Raw genomic sequence first — 22,988 nt, 5'->3', positions numbered from 1 at the left:
GAGCAAGATGTAAGCTATCTAACAGTTTTACTGAGTCAGTTAGACATCACAGGAGACAGAGTGCATCATGGGAAAGCCCAAACCAGGAAGCTGTGTCTAATGCAGATGATGTCATTGTCACAAAATGGATTCCACAGAACAGCCTGGGGAAGGGGGGCCGATAGGTGATTGAAGCATATTACAAAGTTATATAACTTTGTAATGTGTTTCAATTACCGGGAAAAAGCTTTTTGCTGGAGTACCCCTTAAGGGTGTCATATACCTTATACTAAATAGATAAGCAGTCTGACTGCAGCTTCGCATAGAGAACAAAAACCTCTGTCTGTGCTAAAATTCACGTGTATGGGGAGGTCGGGAGACATAACTGTTAGCAGTCATAGCAAAAACACCTATTGTTTAAATCACATTTTTATATTAGTTTACTAGTTTGTCCAGTAATATTTCCCATTCATGTCAATGTGACTTCTGTCTATTGTTGTCAAAGTCAACTGCAGAAAAGCAGGCCGCATCCGTGGAATCCGTAAAAAGAGGGATCCCATGTAAGAGCATCCGCACAGCAAAATCCCCCCACCCGCCCAGCGTGTTACAGAATCATTCCCCCCCTCAAGGTAAATTTGCCACTTGAACGTGAACTGGCAGCACACACCCAACCACAAGCGCCCTGGGGCCGGCATGCACACAGACACCTGAACTGGCATGGTCTCTTGTTGCCTACTGCCGCACTAGGACATGTCCTATTTTTTTAGGATTCAACGTCCCCTAAAATTGTCCGGATCCATGATCACACTCAATTTCATGGGACGTGTGAATAAGGCCTTATCTTCCCAAGTTCCAAGCTAAGGTTTTCTACTCTGTAGTTTGTGTTCAACTATTTAACTAACCATAGCAAAGACTAACAACTAGATACCTCAAAACAAGGTAACCTTCCTATTGAATATTAATGAAAAATATATATCCACAATTCACTTAAGAAAAAAAACCAATGATAATGAGAGGAAATAAAAAAATAACAATGGTGATCATTTTTCCCATTTATCTGTAATGACTGCATTAGAGGAGGAAAGTGTTTCATATTTCACATAATGCACAGCAATAATCGATAGGACAATGCATCCTATAGGTATATTACTTATCTGACCTGCTTATAAAGCAAATGTTCATTCTCTCTTGCATAACAGAAAAGCACATCAGTGAGGATACTTCTCACATCCTCCTGCTGGAAGAACTGCATTTCAGGAAATCTGGAAGAGATATAGAACAAATATGAATGATTAGCAATATTCGGATGATTCAGTGAGGTGATGGGAGCGCTAGGAAGTAAATGAAAATTTTACTTTCTCAAATAAAAATATTCTGTAGGAATAAGATTACTATACTATTATCTTTAATGGAAAATGCTTAAAGAAAACCCCAGGATCTCTCCTATGATTCCTCCAGTTGGCAGTTTTTCTTTAATATTTTAATAATATGTTATTCCATTCATTTCTGCATCATATAACCATACTGAGAAGAGTCTGCCAATAAAGAGAACCTGACAGTTCTCCAAAACACAAATTAGACACACAGGTTGTTTTAGTTTCAAAGAATTTTAATGTTTCCAAATGAAAAATCTATAAAAAAAAACAAAGCGACAACCGGAGCAACCCATGCAGGGGAGTCCTGTGCTGTATAAGTCAGCTCTTCCATAATAAAACGGAATAAGCATGTGGCGAGTCACTAAACAAGTGAGTTTGAGCTTTAAGCCTTATTTTTCTATTAAGGGGGGGTACAAAGACTTGTGGTATAGCTAAGTGTACATGGACATAAGGTCTGATGGGGGGGTCACTATGCATACAAAAGGTGGAGTGTAGCCACCTGGTCTTAGAGTGGTGATGATTTTCTTAAACAGCATGATTGTTACAACTGGCTAGGTCGATTTTTAGCAACCATGTCTATAAATACAATCAATCTTTTAGTTTTACACCTCTTGCCAGGTACCCATAACACATTGTATAAACAATAACAATGCTTTAAAGGGGAACTATCAGCAGATTATACAAATCTAACCTGCTGACGGCTCCCTAGTGGGCACAGCGCGGTGAAGATGAAGGTATATCTGTTACCCTTATCCTCGGCACCATTCCCGTGCTGTTTATTCTGAAATCCCCTGCCCAGTAGGCCGCCCCCCAACCAGCCCCCCCTCCATTGAGGATCATTAGAAGCTGCAGGCTGGCTGGGCATGTAGCCCCGCCCCAGGCCGTCTGGCCCTAATGATCATTAGTGGAGGGGGCCAGCCGGAGGAGGGGGGAGATGATGGCGGACGGGTGCTTGGGGGCATAGAATTTCAATATAAACAGACCAGAAATGGCACCCAAGGATGAAGGTGAGAGACATACCTTCATCCTCAGCACTCCATGCCCACTAGGGGGCTATCAACAGTTTAGATTCATCTAACCTGCTGATAGTTACTCTTTAAATACTAAGAGGATGGATTGTTCAGAGAACAGATTATGGCAAAATTAAGAGCAATATTCTACAATGGAAGACAGTTTATTGGATACATACGTTCTTTTAACATCCTGTTCAATCATTGCCCTGAGTTCTTTATCCTGAAAGAACTTATTCCAGAGACTCTAAAAAGAAAAAAAAATGGAAACGTCACATTATAGGCTCTGTTTATACTGCATTCAACCCTTCTATTCAAAATACAGTAAATGTCTAGATGATCTTCCGATGTATATGACTGATGGAAGGCTTTGTTTTATGCCACAGTAAGCTATACTATCTCTTTTTAGTTTTCTTTTAAGTCGCTCTTGTTGGTTTCTCTTGTCTGCCTCATAGATGAAGGTCCTGAATGGGGACCAGTCCTACTATCTCATATAAAGTATAAAAGATTAGTTTCACACCTGAAGATCCCTTTAAAGGGAAATCGACAGCTAGAAACCTTTATGCAACTGCAGACATGTTTATACAGTAATAGAAGCAATGACTGTAATAATCTCTTTAGTTAGTTTGTCTGTAGCTGCAATAATGTAAAAATGTGCTGTTGTTTGTTGGTGTGAATGGTCAAAGGGGCCTGGCTGAAGTGCCATAGGCTGCAATGCCTTTCCCCTTCCTCCGCTGCCTATGCAGTCACTGACAGAATGAAGCACCTGAGCCTCAGTGACTGAATGCAGCAGAGGGCAAAAAGGCGCAGCTTATGGCAATTTAGTTCCTCTGGCCGCACATCTTTCTCCCTTCACACTGACAAACAAAAGCCTTTTTACAATACTGTAGTCAGAAACAGGTTACCTACAGGTATGATTACTGTCACTGCTACTATTGCTTTGTACAGCAGGGAGACCAGCCAAAAAATAGGCTGTTGGCTGCTGATTAAAGCGCTCAATGCAGTGAAATCCTAAATGCATTGCCCCCTGGGAAACGTCAATATGTATTAAAAAAAAAAAAGAAAAGAAAAGAAGGTCAGCGGAGCCTCAGTCACAAGTCTCAAAACATGGGACTATGCAGATATCCCTCAAGGGAAGGGCCCAGCAAAGGGATGGCTCCTGTAGAGAGACCAGTGGCCCCTTCAGTCAATATCCAACTCATTTACGAGTCTGATGATATGAACAGGAAATACCAAAGCCAGGTATCCACCCACAGCAGGATATCCAGCCGGGGTTTAGTGTGTTATACAACCCCTCTTGCCTCTGCAGGATAGCTGAGAGGGCTCACAGAATGAAGGTTATTTTAAGGAGGCTGTTTAGTGAGTGCAAATACACCTCCACATAAGACTTATTCTGGCTTTTTACTCCTATAACAAATGAAATATTGTGTTGGGTTCGCTTCAACTCAGCAGTCTTGAGAGTGATGTGTACTCACCCCCTCATCCTGTGACAACGGATTATTTATCATTAAGTCCTGCTGTCCAGCAGCTTTCCTGGGATTTGTAATATGCTAAAATAAGACAAACACAACAACGTTACATTTCTCTCAATTAGACACTGTTTCAAAGCAGCGCTGGATAATCGTGAAAATATCACTTACTATTTCCTTAATCTTTTTATACCACGTTCTTAACTCTGCCGTTTTACTTATCCATTGGCTTCTGTCTTGGGGTAAAACATTTAGAAACAGCTGCCAATAAAAAATGGAAATGTGTTACAAACAAGCTTAGGAAAGGACATTGATTATCAAGGGAAAAATGGAATACATTGAGAATAAAATTGCACGAACATGGAAAAAGCAAATATAAGCAGTACAGATAATAAGTTTGATAGGTGGCACTCCAGGACAGCGCTCTAAAACTTCACGCAAAATGGAGAAGACAAGTTATGAGCAGACACGGTAGACAGCGACCATGTGTAACCACAGCCCATGATGGGTTATTCAGATTCAAGAGCAAAAGAAAAATCTAATAGGAGTATAACATTGATCACAAGTAAGGCTGGTGTCACACAGATTTTTTGCGGCCCTTTAAACGTACACTTTTTATGGAAAAATAGTATGAAAAACAGATGCAATTGTGTGAAGTTCGTTTGGATCCATTTTTTCAATTGACTCCCATTATAAAAAAAATGGATAAAAACGGATGTGTGTGTTTTTTAGCATAAACAAAAATGTGGTTGACCATAAAAGTAACCATTTAAAAATGGAATGGAAAAAGGCAGTGTGGTTTGTCTATACCCAGTGATACTGGTATGTGCAGCACCCAGCCATTGGGATACAGACATGCTGGTCTATGACCTGAGATTATAAAAAACATTGGTCCTGATTTTTCAAACTGTCTGAGAAAACAAAAAAAAGTGTCTGCTTAGTACCCGTAGTATTCCTGTGTCAGCACCCCTTCCCCAGTCTGGTAGTGGATTCAGTCATTCCACCAGGTTAGTGGCTCTTCTGCGTGCACTTGTACTTTGTTAGATGATACTACGTCAGAAGGCGCATCCCGGGTGCTGGACCGAGATCACAGTGAGCTGGGTAGTGAAGCACCTAACAGCATGCTTCTCCTGGATCGCTGATCTGTGGGGGTCTGACCAATAAAACCTTATAATAGGTCCAAAGTTTTGTTAACTGACAGGGGCACTAAGTTTTGTTAGCTTCTTTTTATGTTGTATTTATAGGAATCCCTCTATTACTGTATATGATATCAGTGGTATAGCTGCAGAACTCATTCCCAGGGGACGAGTAGGCTGCACTGTTGTACAGACATTGCTCAAACAATCAATGCCTGAATAGACTATGTGAATTATAGGAATAATTTATTAGGGTTACCATGTTAATGCACATGATCAGACACTGCTTGACTGTGGTGTTCTCTGTGTGCTGCCGGCTGCGGGATCCCACCAATAAGTATTCCTCCCCCCTGATAACTCTCAGCTAGACATCTCCTATAATCACTGACGGCAGTCAGGATGTTTTACTGCCCTCTCTTCACATGTTCTGCAAGGATGGGTGTTTTTGGAATAATAAATTCAGATCTTAGAAATATTAGCGTTCGGAGAATTGGGAGATTAATCAGACTTAATTCATTTAAAAGATTGTTTCTGCTATAATTTACGGCCTTTGCTGAAGTACGGTATTGTGTGAGCTTTTTAATTCATTCTTCTAAGGGAACCACGTGTCTTACCACTCAATACCGCATCATTACTGGAGCAAGTGTAAGGAATAATGGCATCTTTGAAAAAACAATGGACAAAAACAATATAGCTTGTATTTGGCATGAAATGCCATGACAATGAACAGTAATGACATGCTGGAATATCAAGATTCAGAGGAGGACGCCACAGGGCTAAGTGATGTATAGTATATTCCTGAAACATCTATAATACCACACATGGTCATCATCTGAAGACACATGGATAATACACACTAATGCCCCTATTCCACGAGTCGTTTGGAGGAGCAAACGAGCGCTATTAGCGCTCGTTTGCTCCTCGTTCACCGCTCGCTGACGCCGCTATTCAATGCGGCTGCAGCGAGCGGGTGAGTGCGGGAGGGGGCAGCGGGGAGCTGCGGGGGGGCTGCCCCGGGGATCGCTGATCGTCCGGGCAGCCCATAGGATATAGCAAAGTCTGCTGCCGATGCTCCTATTCAACGGAGAGACGGCAGCAGATCGCTGCTATATCAGTCGCTTGTTTTTCAACATGTTGAAAAACAAGCGACTGCAACGATCAGCCGACATGAACGATGTCGGCTGATTGTTGCACTCTATTCCACGGGACGAATATCGTTCGTAGCGGCCGATATCGGCCGAATACGAACGATATTGCTCCTCTAAACGACCCGTGGAATAGGGCCTTAAGGCTAAGTTTGGGTGTGGTTTTGCAGCTCAGTTCCATTGAAGTGTATTGGGATGAAGTGTAATACCACACACAACCAGGACAGAAGTGGCGTTGTTTTTGCAAAAAAATAATCCTCAATAACCCTGTAAAGGGCCACAACTGAGGTCACAGCACAGAAGTTATCATAGCTTTATAATACAATGGTAACACACACACAGATAAGGGGTTAAGCACCAAAGGTTGTGTGTGGTGTTAAAGTTTAGTTCCGTTAATTACAGTAAAGTGCAATGCCACACATGACTAACGGAAGAAAGCAAACATATTTTCAACGGGCTTTAGGTTTTATTAGGTCTACAAACATGTTGTACAGGTGAAGACTAAAGTGTTGCGCTCCCTGAACTGTGCATTACAGCTAATGTAAGTAAATTGAGTCATACTACAACCCAGAAGCACTCCAAACCATGGCCAGAATTCATACAGGATGGTTTTCTGGTCATGGTCAGGGCTACTTTTGGATCACAGTGTGGCTTCATTTACTGGATAGATTTCTGGCAATCATGGGGTTGATGTCATGGTCACTAGGGGATCACAATACAACCACATTCATATACATTAGCTTCTATGAAGCACAATTTAGGGAACATGATGCGGCAATCTTTGGTGGCGTTACCATATCTTAATTCTGCACAACTGTTTTAATAATTTTTGCCTGCTATACATTATACATACAGTATATGTATATACATATATAATATTATATGTACCTATGATAACTTTCTAATTTTTATGAATCCCAAAGGATGAGAGATCTTGGACCCTGTTAGCACGTACCTGGCACTGGTTGTACCCCAAGTAAACTTTAGTGTCAGTTGTAGCTGTATTTTGTTATTAAACATTTAATTATGTATATATTTATTTTCATTACAAGAATATAACCCTCTATCTATCTACATTGTAAATCACCACTGTTTTAGCCAGCCTGCAAGTTTCTCTTGCTGTCGCAGCAAAATATGAGCCTTCTGTGATAATTACCCTATGGACACGGAGGCCTTATTCTCACATTCAGAGCATGATCTGAATATATGGACAATGTGCTATGAACCGGACTTTGGAACTACCGGCATCATCATTCATAAATGTGATGCAGGGGGCTCCAAAGTCCAGTCTGTAGCCCATTGTCTATTTTTACAGACATGTAAAATGCAGCCTTATTGCGTGATTGATGGAACAATGGTTACTAAAAAAATATACTAATGAGGATGTTGACCCCGTGGTACCCTACTAGTCACAGTCACCTTCACTGAGAATGCTGCATTAATAACCCCCCTGTCTTATTATTTGCTTTCAGGCAATTATTGAATGCACATAGACAGTCTGGATTGGTCAGGATGAGAGCGGTTCTTTGTTGGTGGCTGAGTCCCAATAGGTTCATTCCCTTTAAATAGCAATTAAATATATATAGGTTCATTCCCTTTAAATAGCAATTAAATATATCTTTTTATTACACTATGGACCAAATTCACTGATACGTTCACATTTTCAAAATGCCTGCACATTAGGGTTTTAATTTTTACCCTGCTAGATTTTTTGTCTGCCTTAGTGTGGTTGTAGGGAAATTCTTAGTAAATATGTTGGGGAGAAGCAAAGGACATGGCCCCTTTGGGTTTCTAGGTGTTTCAACAATCAATAGTACAAGTATATGTAAGAAACCTATGATATAGCTTATCTGACAAAAAAAAAAATGTTTCTTTCTCCACATATCAGGGAACTTTTCTGAAAAAAATCTATTCTCCTCTCAAGTCCAGGGCTGCTGTAGTGTCCCCTGCTTTGTGTATAGAAATGTCATCTGGGTACTTCACCAGGCACTTAGGAGTGGTAGCAGTGCTGTACTGTAGGAGCAAATGGAGCAACCAGCGACAATTTGTGAACATGTTGAAAGACCATGATGAACGATTTCTTGCTTATTGCTTGATAGTTAGCTGTATTTGCATGAACAGATAATCGCTCAAACATGATTGTTATCGTGCAGATTTGAATGATAATCACAGGGGAAATCTTAGGAGCAGGAAGGGTCCAACTGATGTCGCAGCGACATGAGGCAACTATTGGACGTTGTGTGTGGGTGTGGTCTCACCCAGACGCAATGCCTACAGCGCCCGCAATATTCACCCCCTCTTGTTGACATAAGTATCAGCACGGATAGGTAGACTGAGAAAGTGAAACGCCAGAAAGCAGAAATGTTAGGACCATCCCTGCTCTCCGCATATCCCCTTTAAGTAGAGAGATACAAGGATATTTACATGTACTGTATGCTGCACATTTTATGCTGGGTAAAACTGACATAATAAATAGCTAAACCCAGCATAAAATTTGAAAAATAAAATTCACAGCTTCAAACTGGCAGCATATTCAATATGCGTTAACATAATACTGTAAAGTGTTGCTTTATAATGTCCTCTATGCTGCTGCTTCTGATGATATGCCATAGAGATACAGGGCAGCAGGATACCCCCCCTTCTGTGTGTACAGTGTATGGCAGACATCATAGTAGCTAGTCTCTACCAACTAACTAAGGGAAAATGCAATGTTAGAAATGAAGTATGCAGAGAATAAAAATGGCATATACAAGATATATAATGTTGAGAAACAGTGCAACTTTTTATATTTACACACAGCCTCAGTCTGACAAAGAGACATAACAGATATACACATGTAAATATAAAGCCATACATGAGGAGCAAGAGCGCACAGACTATTAGGAGGGGGTTGACAGCTTATAAAATTATAAGTTATGTAAAAGTACAGGAACACTTTAATGTGACATTCCTAGTAGCCTAATTTTTCTTGAATTTTTTTTTTTATGTCAGTCAGTATAAGGGATACAGGCCTACAGAAGCACCAGAATCAGTTACCAAGGTGAATAAACTTTTCGGTCTCATAAAGCAAACATTTTTTATGGCGATTTAAAACTTCCTAAAAAAAAACACTACCACAAAATACCAACAAGTAAAAGATTTAAGAAAGCAGGCCAAAAGTTGCGTGGAAAACTATCCGTCTTACTCCGCTGCAATAATTGTATGTTATCAGTAGCGTTTATTTAAGAGGATGAGCATAATGAAAAATCAGAAATTGCCCCTCGTCAGCATGTCTGCGATCCAGGATAACAGGATATACAAAGTGTTATTAAGTATGACAGAAAGTGGCAAGGCTTAGATGGTTTGTGGTGTGCCCTTGTATAAACAATGGATGAACCTCCCACCACAATACAATGGGGGATATGCAGGGATATCATAAAATGTAACCAGTTCTGTCTCCACTGAATAGACATTAAAAGAAATACAATGTTTATTCTCCCTTTTCCTCTAAAATCATTACAAAAAGCTGCTCTGTATAATTTCCAAAAAAAAAAATAAAAAAAGCTGCACATAATAATAAAGGATTCAGAAACAGTAGATTTAGTCGCCTGGAAAATCCTATGACTGCATCAGTAATCTTCAAGCGCATCAGGTAAAATGTTGATACATTGCAACCGCAAACTATAAATAAATATTTTCTACTTACCTTCCAGCAAACACTCCGGAACCTGCTGCTTCTCAGCTGCCCATTAATCCCTTTCAGACGTATCGCTGCCAAATAATTGCTGTTTACAAAAAGTTCTTCCCATTCTTTGCTATGGAGGTAAATAACACAGATGTATTATATTTAAGAAACATATCACAGGAACACGTTCCGATTCCCAAACAGCTAGAATCGAAACCACACTAGTGATACTTTTTTCTTTTCAATTTTTATATATTTTTTTTGCACAATGATTTTATTCAAGCATAGTTTTTATAAAACGCATGGTTGTCTTTTTTGGACACATTTCTTCTCAGTATTTAATGAATATGTAGATCGCTATAATTATGCCAGCTACTGAAATTCATAATGCCTATGGAGGCCATTCCATTTTCTCTAAAATGTTGGTACTGCAGTTCAGTGAATAAACAAGAAAAATGAATATTAATACGGGCACAACCATATTTCCGTACACAGGCAGGAGAGAAAAGCACTGGCAGAATTATCTGAGAGGAACCGTACCTAATAACTATTAGCTCCTCGATAAAATATTTGATTTTAAATTAACTTTTTATTTTTTTTTTCCACCCTTAATGATAGACTGGGCTGTTAACCATAATAGAGGACTGCATTACTTAACCGGTAGTGCTATTACCACCGGAACGGCTTACACTTATTTCTACATGAACAGTTTTAAATTTTTAACAGGTGCAAGCATATTTAAATAAAAAAGCATCAAAAAATGAAAAAAGCCCAACTGTATAAACTGTTAGGGAAGGCAAGCTTGAGCACCTTGCAGTACCTATGGCTGACTAGATAAACAACCTAAATATGCCTCCCAGGCTTAGACACACAAGGGGCCTAACACCTGTGCCTCATTAATATACAAGTAAATCTGCTCTACTGGGAAACGATTGGAAATTAATTGTCCCAAACCATTTACAGAGTTTGAACAAAAGAATTTGACTTGGCTTCTTTTCCGTCTTTCTGTGAATCAAACGCCATGAATGACACATCATCGGCTCGAGAACAATACGCGGTGACCTGATGAGCTGGTGCTTGTTACAATTAGCAGACACAAACAAGGTCATTGGGAAATAACAGAATAATTAAAGGCAGCGTTTATTTTTCTTACAGGATGAGATGTGTCGAGGTGAAAAAAGGACTGCAATACCCTAGTAACAACCATTCTAATAGGCTTTATTGTATGACTTGCACAAGAACGGTTAATGAAGACAGTTCCATTCTCATCCAAGGGCTAATTCTGGCATTGCACCTTTTTGTTTCAATTAGAATGAGGTGCAATGCTAGATACAGACCATGGATAAGAGTGGTACTATTTCCACACACTGAGGGACATTTATTAAGTCCGGCGTTTTCTGTGCTGTGCTGAAAAATGTCCCTACAGCTCTTGCAGTACGCAGATTTATGTAGAGGCACACTGCCTCTACATAAATCCCGTGCGCACCAGTGTGTGCGCCGAGGAAACCAACACCAGCTCAGAGCTGTCGCAGGTTTTCTGAAAATTTTTCGGCGACAAAAATGATTAATTAAGCAGACCTAGAGTCCGCGGCCCCCGTTCCACCCCCTCCCCGCCCACCTGGCGCACCGGGCGGAAAATCTAGCTTTTATTTCGTGTTGTGAACATAGCTCTACAAACAAAAAAATGTAAGATATACTGGTCCATATCTTTTTAAATGCCTGCTGTGCTAAAATGTGGGTTTCCACTTGTGCCAGAATCGAGACATGCAGGAATTGCAACACATTTATTATACCAAGTGGGTCAAAAAGAATAAAAGCTATACAATGCTTAATAAGAAAGCACCAGGTATGACTTATCAGGATAAGGGATGTAGATAGTCGAAAGGGGGCACGGTTTATAATGCAACACTACCAGCCATAATTGTGCTAAAATTTTGGCACACTGTTTTGGTGAAAAGTAAGCCAACAAATAGATGCGTCAGATTTATCATACAGTACAATATGAATTATACGGACTGGAGAGAAAGGAACGGCTTCACATCCCATCTATGGCTGATACTAATGCCGCTAGGCCTATATTAAAAATCAACACCAGAGTGTCTGTATATGATTTGATCAAGCCATAATAGCCCTGTGTACCAACATGCAGGTCCTCTGGTTCACACGGGTCCCTATGCTAACTCCACACCGTGTCGGTCAGTGACCGCCACCCCCGCAAAGCGTGCACGTGCAGGGAAGGAGGGCCATGGAACAGCCCTGCAACCCCCATGTCACAGGACCAGACCCAAAAAGCCCCGCCAGAACCCGCCCAGCACCACCGGCGGGGAAGGCTGCCCCCAAACGACACAAGTATGGATAAGGTTCTGCTGCTCTCACAGAATGGGGAAGACATAGAGTACTGACATGTGAGCACAGGCATATCCTGCAAATTTTGGTCATGTGGGCCAGGAGACCTGCACACTGGTACATGGGGCAATACGGTTTGATTAAATTATATACCAACATCCTGGAGTTGGTTTTTAAAGTAGCTGAGAAGCATTAGTATCAGCCATAGGTGTGAGGTGCAGCGCTATTTTCTCTTCTTGTCCGTATTTTACATTTCTCCCTTTTCTCAGTGTTTGCACTCCTCCTGGTAAGACCCACATGACCGCAATTAGCAGGAGACACCTGTGCACACATGACTTGTACCTCCTATCCTTCCCATTCTACCTGCTGGAGTGTGGTGAGTGTTTTATACCTTGTTCACACTTGTGTTGTTTGGTGACAGCTTTCTCCGCCAGTGGTGCCTGCTGGGATTTACGGGGGCCTCTGGGTATTGGTCCTGTGACAGTGGGGTTGCAGGGCCGTTCTATGGCCCCCCTTCCCAAGTTCAAAATGTGCAATCTGAGTCAATATTCTGGGGCTCACACTAATATTATTGATAGTAATCTTGGTAATCTTGTGAATATCAAAAGCATAAAAACCAAGCAAATGGAAACCATATTAGATGTAAATGGTAACATTTATAGGGGAGGAGATAGATCTCTTTAAATGCTCCTGGTATGCTACCCGGTAAGACTGCATGGATCACTACCCCACCCCAGAGCACCAATCAGGCCTGCCACACTGATAAATACTGAATAGGCAGGCTGGTTGGGGGCGGATCAGTGCTCTGTGGGCAAGGCAGTGCCTCAAATGGCCTTACCGGATAAAGAATTACATTAAAACTGCACAGGAATAGAGGATAAAGGTAAGAGACATATTATCATCCTCAGCGCCCCGTGTGCAATAGGGAGATATTAGCAGGTTAGATTTGTCTAACCTGCTGATAGTTCCCCTTTAATAAAGAGTACCCTTAGTATGAAACATGTTGGATTTCTCATACAGTTCTATGTATTTATCCCCGTGCCTGTGGTCAGTTCTAAAACATCTGTAACTTGATATTCTGGTTGTCATCTTCTAATACGCACCAGTCTGTTCTTGTCATTAAAGGATATTATTTACTTTCCACCTACATCTATACAATTCCAAATCTTTATCAAGCAGCATTTGTTCCCATTTCAATAACATTGTTGGGTATTTAATTTCTCTTATTAGACTGAACGAGAAATGAGTCATCATCCGCATGCGACGCTCTTGATATCAATGAACGGTACATTTTCTAGTCATTTTAAAAACAACTAATTGAAATATACTGTATCAGAACATAAAGTGGACTAAATCCACAGTGTTAAAGTGTAAGGGTACTATTACACGGAACGATAATCGGCCGAATCGACCCTATCTGGCCGATTATCGTTCTGTGTAATAAAGACAATGATTGTTGTCATCGGTTCCGACCTATAATCGTCGGGCGCTGACCGTGCACCGCGGCACCGCTACATGTAATAGCGGTGTGCGGCCGACACTGACGATATGCAAAGAAGAATACATATCCTTTAAGGTTGCAGGGCTCCTCTTCCTCTGTGCTTCTTCCCGGGTCCCATGTGCTCCGATTTCACAGCGGCCTGTCTCAGCTGACAGGCCGCTCGGCCAATCACAGGTCGGGACCGCCACGGCTAGTGATTGGCTAAGTGGCCTGTCAGCTGAGACAAGCCGCTGTGAAGCTAGAGCGCGCAGGACCCTGGGAGAAGCACACAGGAAGAGGAGCCCTGAAACCTGGAAAGGTATGTATACAGTTTAAGGCTATGTTCACACTACGTATATTTGAGGCTGTATAGCAACCAAAACAAGGAGTGGATTGAAAACACAGAAAGGCTCTGTTCACATAATGTTGTAATTGAGTGGATGGCCGCCATTTAATGGCAAATATGTGCTGTTATTTTAAAACAACGGCTGTTATATTGAAATAACGGCCGTTATTTACTGTTATATGGCGACCATCCACTCAATTACAACATTATGTGAACAGATCCTTTCTGTGTTTTCAATCCACTCCTGGTTTTGGTTGCTATGAGGACCTGACATGAGGACCAAATACAGCCTCAAATATACATAGTGTGAACCCAGCCTAAACAAAAGCTGCAAAGACATCGGTAACGATGTCCCTGCAGCCCTTGTTAAACGATTATCGGCCTGTGTAATAGGCCCAGTAAACGAGCGCCGATCTTTAGAGGTATTATTGGGCCCCCATCGGGCCTTGTAATACCACCGTAAAGACCTTTTCATGTGTTTAGAGAACAGGGAAGACAAATAAGGCATGAACAAAAAGCATAACAATCACTAGAAAGAGTACAGATACATTGCAAATGACTGTATGCAATAACGTTTTATATATATATATATATATATATATATATATATATATATATATATAGTTTACATTTAGCTGCCGCAATAAAGGGCAACATGGCCCCTCTGCCGCATCGGTATACTGAACCTCCCCTAATGTCTATTTAAATGCATGTTACCATTAAAATAGACATCACAGTAGCTGTAAGCATTTCTATAGCCATGGCAATATGTAGCCGAGAAAGCAAGGATAACCATCAATCCCCATGTAGCAGCACTAGCGTTATGCAAATGTGCCAGAATCAGGGTTTGTGAAGCTCTGAAGTTCCTGATAGGGCAGTTAGTGGCATCAGAGTGGCCATGTCCCCCCAAAGGGGAGTTCTGGAAAAAAATGCTAGATAAACTATCCTCAAGATAGAACATTAATAGCTAATTGAGATGCTGATAACTAACACCCACACTGATAAACTGTTGTGGCTGACTGTGGCACCCCGATATAAACACAGTGTACGGAGCTGGAAGTTTTGGCTCTGTACACTGTATAGCGCCTGGGCTATTTTACTGCAGCTCAGCTCCCACTGGACTAAAGGGCAACTGAGCTGCAGTGAAATGGCATGGTCACATCACAATGTACTGAGTCCAGGTTTCTGGCTCCGTACACTGTGTCTATATCTGGGCTCTGTGGCTTGTCTGAACAGCTGATAGGTGAGGGTTCCGACTGTCAGCAACCTGATAATCAGCTAATGATGGCCTAAACTAAAGATAGATCATCAATTAATTTTCGATGAAAAACTCCTTTAACTACTCCCTGCAGTAGGTTAAGAAAAAAAACAAAAAACAACATGGCCGCATAGTATCCACATCCACATAGTATACATACATTAATCAACCAACCGTCATAACGGTCAACATCTCACAACAAAGTTTAGAAAAAAATTCAAGTTTAATATATATATATATATATATATATATATTTTTTTTTTTTTTTTTGTGCACTGAACCTGGAGGCACTGCAATACCAGGCCAATGCCTAGAGAGGACAGAGCAAGCTCTTTTTCCATCACCCTGTTCTAAAAATCCATTTAATATATGGTCCCCAGATAGGTGACGTATCAGATATTAAACTGATAAGAACAGATACTACACTTGATCTTAGCCAAAAGGCCGAGAAGCGATAAGTTTATTATATATTTGGATCAAAATATTTAAGTCCACTTCACAGCCCCCTTTTCAAGTGGGTCCCTAAACCTAATCGGCATATCACTGGGCAGCAGCAGCCATAGGGGGAGAGACCAAGTCTCACTGCTGCCAGACTAAGCCCCCAGCCATCGGCCGCACAAACACAGCACTGCAGGAACAATGGCCACTGCACAGCACCACACCAAGTGCACAGATCACAAAAGATTACCTAGAAACTATGTATTAACCTTTATGCAGAAAAAAAGATAGGCCCAGATTTACGAATTCTAAATTGTGAGCCATCAAACGTTACACCTATTGCACTTACGATAGTTTTTTTGAGACAAATTGTCCATATACTCAGTAGTGCGCCAAATATTTGTCAACAACAAGGAGACATGGCTCTGGGTTGAGCTAACTAATGAAGATTTCCCCAACTAGTCGAGTGTTGGCATCAGTACAGTACTTCAGCTTAGTGCATCTTTGCTTTACTGGGGATCAGTCCCTCATCCTTTCCTCTGCTGGTGACTGTCCTTACTGAAGAAGATCCACGGCGTAGACAAGGGTTGGTCCTAGACTTCCGATTACACCAACCTCTGGGGTTTAGCACTGCATAGTGTAGTAATCAGTCTCTCTGAAAACAGGTCTTGTCCCTTTTCTGACTAGCCCACAACTATAACTACAACTGACCACAACAGAAAACCCCTCTCTCCTCTATATCTGGGTAACAGGAAGAAAAGGTGAGAGTGTGTGTGGTGTACAGATAGCTAGCTATGGAGGCCTGGAAGGGTTAGAATACCTTCGACATGTTTCGAGGGGTAGGCCCCTCTTTGTCAAGAAGAAGTAGTAGTTCTTCTTGAGAAAGAAGGGTGTACCCCTCGAAACATGTCGAAGGTATTCTAACCCTTCCAGTCCTCCGTAGCTAGCGTGACGTCACACAGAACTTTGAGAGACTTACCTTGCAAGTGAAAGCATCGGGTAGCTGAGCAGCGTCACTGGCCGGGACGTGCTCCTCCGGTAGCAAGAGACTGAAGATCAGCACCAGGAACTTGAATATAGGAACATTGGACCTAAACAACTCTGCATATTGGGACACAAAGGGTCATTACCGTGAGAGGGTGAGTGTCACTATACCACCTGTGTCCTTTCCACTACTAGCAGTAGCCTTTTTAGATTTCTATTCTACCCATTGTCTTTTAGCTGTCTCTCTGCAGTCGCCATCCTGCCTTCCTCCTGCCCCTCCATAGCTTAGGCAGGGATCAGTTTACTAGTCATAATAGAGCGTATGAGAGTTTAGCAGGAGTAGAGGAGATGCTTCATAAAAGAAGGAAGCATTTTTGTCTGATAAGATATATCAGAAAGTTTCTTATATTCGCCTGTACTATTGATCTTTTCAAACTGGATTAAACAGTGACTAATTTACTCACAGATGACAGCTGATTGTGGGGGAAACCATTGCCTGCACTCAGCTGCTGATGAAGCGTTCTACTTAAATGAAACTTTTCAAGTCAGACTACCTCAATAACCTTATATCTGCTGCAATCTTTAGGTCTTTACGAATAAATTATGAATATTTATCTCCAATTTCAACACATAACAAATGTGAAACTTAGAGATACTTTTTATAGTGAAATATAATAACTGTAATTATTTTTTTAACACCGACGTGCTCTGTACTTTACTGAGATCAATCCATGCGCAGTTCCGACATACAGATCTTTAATGAGTAAAGGGCACTGTGCATAGAGAAAAGCCACAGGGTACACTGATTTCCAGCAGGGAATGACTGTTTATTAAGCAAAGAATATTTGATCTGAGGAATTGCTAAGTGTACTCCAGGCTTGATCTTTAATGTAATCTAAGTCAGTCTAGAGCTATTAAGTTGTCTCTAAATACTTGAAGTGTAATGTCCTTTAATATATATGTTAAGATGATGATAAATGTGGGGGGAGTGGAACGGTTAAGAAACAGAATGAAGTGATTGTTGAGATAATTTGCAAGAATATCATCAGCGGGAATACGGATACATTCACTGCTCATATTTAAGGAATGTGTGCAGCTAGAAAGTGGAGCAGAATCTTATAACCAAAATCAAACTGATATTTTTCTATTTAAAGAGAAAATCCAAGTAAAAATTATCTTCTGTTATATGAGAGATAAATGTGACAAGTTATGAAGTCTGTAATCTGGATCAGTCACTGATTTACAAAGCAAAAATACTCTATAAAGACTCCGTAAGTCTTCGGTATTGCTTAGAACAGCGGTGCGGAACCTAGATCTTCTCATGTGGCCTGTGGACTTGTGTACCATGTAGCGCCCTTCTGTGTCTGTCGGGCCTCCAGACACAGGTGGGTGCTGTGCGCCGCCTGTAGGATTAGACCTGCACTGCTCTGGCACAGACTAGGGGCATCACTGGAGTGAACTTGGAATACCAGGGGCATCACTGGAGATTAACTACTAGGACTACCAGTGGCATCACTGGGGGTTCACTAGGACTACTGGGGAGCAACACTGGGGATAATATGTTTATATTTTTTTACATATATTTTTATAATGGGAAAGGAGGTATATTAAACTCTTATTGCAATAACGAAAGAAAAACATCTAGATGCACTCACCAACTTGCAAATAGTGTTTCTTTATTCATTTCTGTTGTGTAGCCATAGCATAATCTGTGCGGGTAGTATGTGTAGTAAACTTTTATTGGCTGGGGTTATAAGGTTTTTTTTAAATACTTTTAAAAAACATTTTTATTACACTTTTTTTTTTTACAGTTTTACATGCAATCAATAGATTGCATATACTGATGTATGCTATGCCATAGCATAGCATGGATTAGTGTTATTGGCGATCTATGCATAGAGCCTGTCTAAGAGCAGATCTATGCAAAGATCATCCATCTGACAAGACAGAGGTAAGTGGATTACCACCGCCCATCGGTACAAGCAATCGGTATCCCTGGAGCCATGTTGCAATGACAGGAGGTGTACCTTAAAAGCCGCAATGCACAGCGAGGTGTTAATGAGAGGCAGCAGCGGGATCGCAGATGGCTCTCATTATTCTCAGCTACGGGGACACTGATTTGTGCGGGGTTGCTCTCACTGCAGCGGTCTCCCACACATCAAATCACCTCACAGTCTGGAACGTATATGTACATTCCTACTGCATGGGGTATGTTCAGTAAGAACATATATATATATATATATATATATATATATATATATATATATACGGATTGCTCACGTGAAGGGGTTAAAATCTTTTTTTACTTGGTCATATATTTAATCAAATACTTCAATCGCTTAGATTGAAAGTGGCTTATGGCAAAGGGTTAAGGACAACTAGTCTTAAAAGTCCAGTTGGGTGACATAGATATCCTGAAACATATTTTCAACCTCAATTTGACCAGTACATTGGGGTTGTCTAGTTCTCGTTGGACACATTTCTTGGTGGTCTCTGTACAGGAGCCATCCCTTTGCTAGGTCCTTCCCTAGAGGGACATCTGGCTAGTCCCGTGTTTTGAGACTCGTTAGTGAGGCTCCGCAGACCTTTTTGCACTCTCGTAGTTTGTGTCACATGGCTGATGTTAGGTAGGAAAAGAACCCCAATCACTGAGTTTGCACAGTCTTTCCAAGGCGAGACCAATCATACAGCCAGGCCATGCGGACAATTGCTGGATCATTTGTGCAGCCATTTAAATGTATTGTCATTGACTGGACATTCCCTATTTTGACAGAAAAATGTGCGGCTGATAATATGATGTATATGGCCGTCCATAAGATTCAATAAATGGCTGATTGCTGGCTCTTTGCGGGGTGATCATTGGATAAATGAGTGTTCCTAGGAATGTTCATTGCCGATAATTAGCCCATATAAAAGGGCCCTAAAAGGGATGGAAGGAGAACTGAGGCTTTCTGTAAATATAGCCATAGTGGGTGGCACTACGGCAAAACAGGAGAACAAGGATGTTGTGTATGGGAATGATTTAAAAAAGAAGAGATACATGTGTCATGTACGGACTCCACAGCTCTGGTTTAACCCCTTAAGGTCAGAGCCAATTTTCGTTTTTGCGCTTTTGCTTTTTCCCACTTTATGTTTAAAAGGCACCTAAAGGCCTGCTGCAGCCCAGAGCAATGTATTGCTGAGCCGGGATCAGCGTCATTGTGACGCTGAGGCCCGGCCGGAACAACGGGGAGATCCGTCCCACTAGACACCAGTAACACCGGGAGCAGAGCACTTAAATGCAGCTGTCAGGTTTGACAGCTGCTTTAAATGCTTAATTAGCCAGCGAGGTGACAGGACCCGCGTAGGCTAATAAGAGGCGCTCCCCGGCTACAGATAGCAGCCGGGAGCGGCGCCATTCAGAGCGGGGTCCTGGCGAGACCCCTCTCTGAACTCCCCTTGCGCCACCATGACAAAACAGGCCAATCCCGGGACCAATGCAGCCAATGACTGTACTCTGTCACACATACAAGCATTACCGCCGAGGCCAATAAACTGCAGTGATCATGTGTATAATGGATGTGATGCCATCATTACAGGATTGGCAGCCCTGCTGGAGCTGCAGGAGATTTTACAGGTGAGTTATAGTTATTTTTTTAACTTCATAACATTGATCTTTGTCAATTTCATAAAACCCTTTAAATCACAAGAGTTATGTAATAAGACCAGGGAGCTTACAGAATTGCTGCCTTTATATAAAGTTACTAGAAATCACAGACACTTTTTTTTTTCACTTAATAAAGTTATTGAATACGTTCTCACTTCCTGACATGAAAAGAAACTGCTGCTTTTATCCAAAGCCTATAATGATTCCCCAAGAAAAAGATGATCGCTCTTGTATTAAGTCGGAGGATAGTATAGTTTTAAACGAAGCATTAAACTTTAATCTCTAGCAAATTGCAATTGCCCTTCAGGAATTCAGCTCCTTTATGAGCCAAAATAAAATGTCAACTTCAATGGCTTTCTTTACAATAATAGTAGACAAGCCATTACGATGTATTTAGGAAAATAACATGCAAAACGGAAAGTTAAAAAATAACTCACCTTGATTTTTATTTGATAGGTCAACGTTATTTCATCTAATAAGATAATTAAAAACATGCAAGCAGCTGGTACAGCGGCTAAACAGATTAATGTAATAGTCTGTAGTCATATGTGCTGGCAAGGGGCTCCCCTTTTTGGCGATGAGAAGGTCAGCTGCCCTTGAGAAGAACTGAAAGACAGTCTCCACTCTTCTCAGTAGTCTGAGATGTCTAAGACACACCGCTCTGTGACCAGCACAGAAAGAAAGCTATAAGCACCCATAGAGATACACATCAATGAATTTCTGTGATAATATACATATTTTGAGAAAAAGTATTTCTTATGTTTTGTAAGCAGCATACTCTAATAATCTTGTGTCTTTATTAAAACCTAAAGGGGTTTTGCAAGATTAGAACTTTAAGGCAGCTGCAATGCTAAACACAACCTCTCGGCATGTGTGGAAGGGTTCTAGGACGAAAACATTCAAATTATTCTAATTCTATACAAAGCCTTAGCCGGCAATAATATTAGCAGCCAATAATTGATAGAATTCTAACCAATTCTCCACTGAATGTTTAGATTCTCCATTTGTTCTGGTTGTGTTATGTTCTGGATTTGTGACTCCGTAGAGGCGAGTTGCTCATTTGGCATCAGTAAGCTGGAGTAAACAGATTTACATACAACTCTTCAGAGACTCATTGTGATCTACGTATTTGCAGGGGAACCCTTCTAATAAATTAAAGGGGTACTCAAGTGGGGGGGCTATTTTTGGATCTGGCCGGGGAGGAGGTGGCTGAGAGAAAAGACGTCCACTCACCTCCCCAGATCCAGCGTCAGGTCCCGTATCATGGCGCTCCGGTCCCCGGCCGCTTCCTGGTGTCTGACGCGGGCTCGCGCCTCGGTCTGAAACGGATCGCGCCTCGGTTACTGACAGGATGAGCGGACTTGAGACTTCACGTCTCGGGCCCGCGTCAGACACCAGGAAGCGGCCAGGAACCGGGGACCGGAGCGCCGCTGGATCCGGGGAGGTGAGTGGACGTCTTTTCTCTCAGCCACCTCCTCCCCGGCCAGATAAAAAAACAGCCCCCCCCCTGCTGGAGTACCCCTTTAAGATGCAACCCCTTTAAAAAGGAAACTATAGGAATGGAACATCTTAGGAATAAAGAGAGAATGGATTTGGTTCTGTATCCTTTTGAAGAGCTAACCTATTAAAATGACTTGCAGAGATGGCAGTATAAATATACATTTTAATTCACTTCAAACTTTAGCTGTGAGCTCATGCATGCGAGCAGGGCCCTCACTCCTCATGTATGGATAATTAGATGTATATCTCTGTAATGTCTGATCTCTGTCTATGTATGTACCCCCAGAATTGCGGAATCTGTTGGCGCTATATAAAAAAAATTATTATTAGAGTCCTTAATCACGGCAAGACGTTGGATTCTATAAAGGAAGGTTTTTAAATATTAAAGTGCCAGACATTCTTTATTCCTATGTATTACTTATTTTTGTGTAGCCAGCAAAGGGGCAAACATGTTCCAGGATGGAGTTTGCAGCAGCAATATAATAGATGCATATTTAACCCCTTAACAACAAAGGGTGTATATTTACGCCCTGTTGTCGTTAAGGGTGTTCGGTACAGGGCCGCGCGGCAACCCTGGTCTGAACCGGCGCGATCCCGGGTGCCGCATGTAGCCCGGGACCGCTAATACAGTAATCGGAGGCAGCTGTCAAAGTTGACAGCTGCCTCCGATTACCGGAGGCATCCGTTCCCTGGTGTCTAGTGGGGGAGATTGCTCCTCCGGGATCTCTGTGACTGAAGCTGGTCGGGGACCGCTCCAAGATGGCACCGTCCCCGGCTCGGCACTCGTTTGTTTTCGGCTGTAGCAGCCGAAAGCAAACGAGTGCCGATCTCATTGATCTTTGCTGTATAACTATACAGCAAAGATCTCAATGAGAGATCAAAGTATATATACTAGAAGTTCCCCAGGGGGGGCTTCTAGTATATGTGTAAAAAAAATAAATAAAGTGTTGTTATCAATAAAAAGCCCCCTCCCCTAATAAAAGTCTGAATCACCCCCCCTTTTCCCAGGTTATAAATAAAAGTAAATAAATAAATAAACAAACATGTTTGCTATCGCCGCATACGTAATCGCCCAAACTATTAATTAATCACATTACTCATCTCGCACGGTAAACGGCGTAAGCGCAAAAAAATCCCAAAGTGCAAAATTGCGCATTTTTGGTCGCATCAAATCCAGAAAAATTGTAATAAAAAGTGATCAAAAAGTCGTA

General features: G+C 41.5%; 1 protein-coding gene and 1 non-coding gene across 4 annotated transcripts in view; both read right to left on the bottom strand.

Annotated features, from left to right (window-relative positions):
* TBC1D5 (TBC1 domain family member 5) overlaps positions 1–22,988 on the bottom strand; it is a 404,938-nt gene that overhangs the window by 165,794 nt on the left and 216,156 nt on the right. For all 3 annotated transcript variants that reach the window (XM_069958701.1, XM_069958699.1, XM_069958700.1), the window contains 5 exons: positions 9,801–9,909; positions 4,006–4,095; positions 3,841–3,915; positions 2,545–2,612; positions 1,139–1,241 (listed from right to left, as the gene is read on the bottom strand). In XM_069958701.1, the coding sequence (XP_069814802.1) occupies positions 1,139–1,241; positions 2,545–2,612; positions 3,841–3,915; positions 4,006–4,095; positions 9,801–9,909 (445 nt within the window). The remainder of the gene's footprint in view (positions 1–1,138; positions 1,242–2,544; positions 2,613–3,840; positions 3,916–4,005; positions 4,096–9,800; positions 9,910–22,988) is intronic.
* Positions 15,475–15,665, bottom strand: LOC138785088 (U2 spliceosomal RNA). Its single transcript, XR_011362062.1, has one exon. It is a non-coding gene; the product is annotated as a U2 spliceosomal RNA (small nuclear RNA).

This window comes from Dendropsophus ebraccatus, chromosome 2 (assembly GCF_027789765.1).
Source record: "Dendropsophus ebraccatus isolate aDenEbr1 chromosome 2, aDenEbr1.pat, whole genome shotgun sequence".
Classification (NCBI taxonomy): domain Eukaryota; kingdom Metazoa; phylum Chordata; class Amphibia; order Anura; family Hylidae; genus Dendropsophus; species Dendropsophus ebraccatus.
Note: the sequence above shows the minus strand (reverse complement) of the source record. Positions and strands in the feature narration are given on the sequence as shown.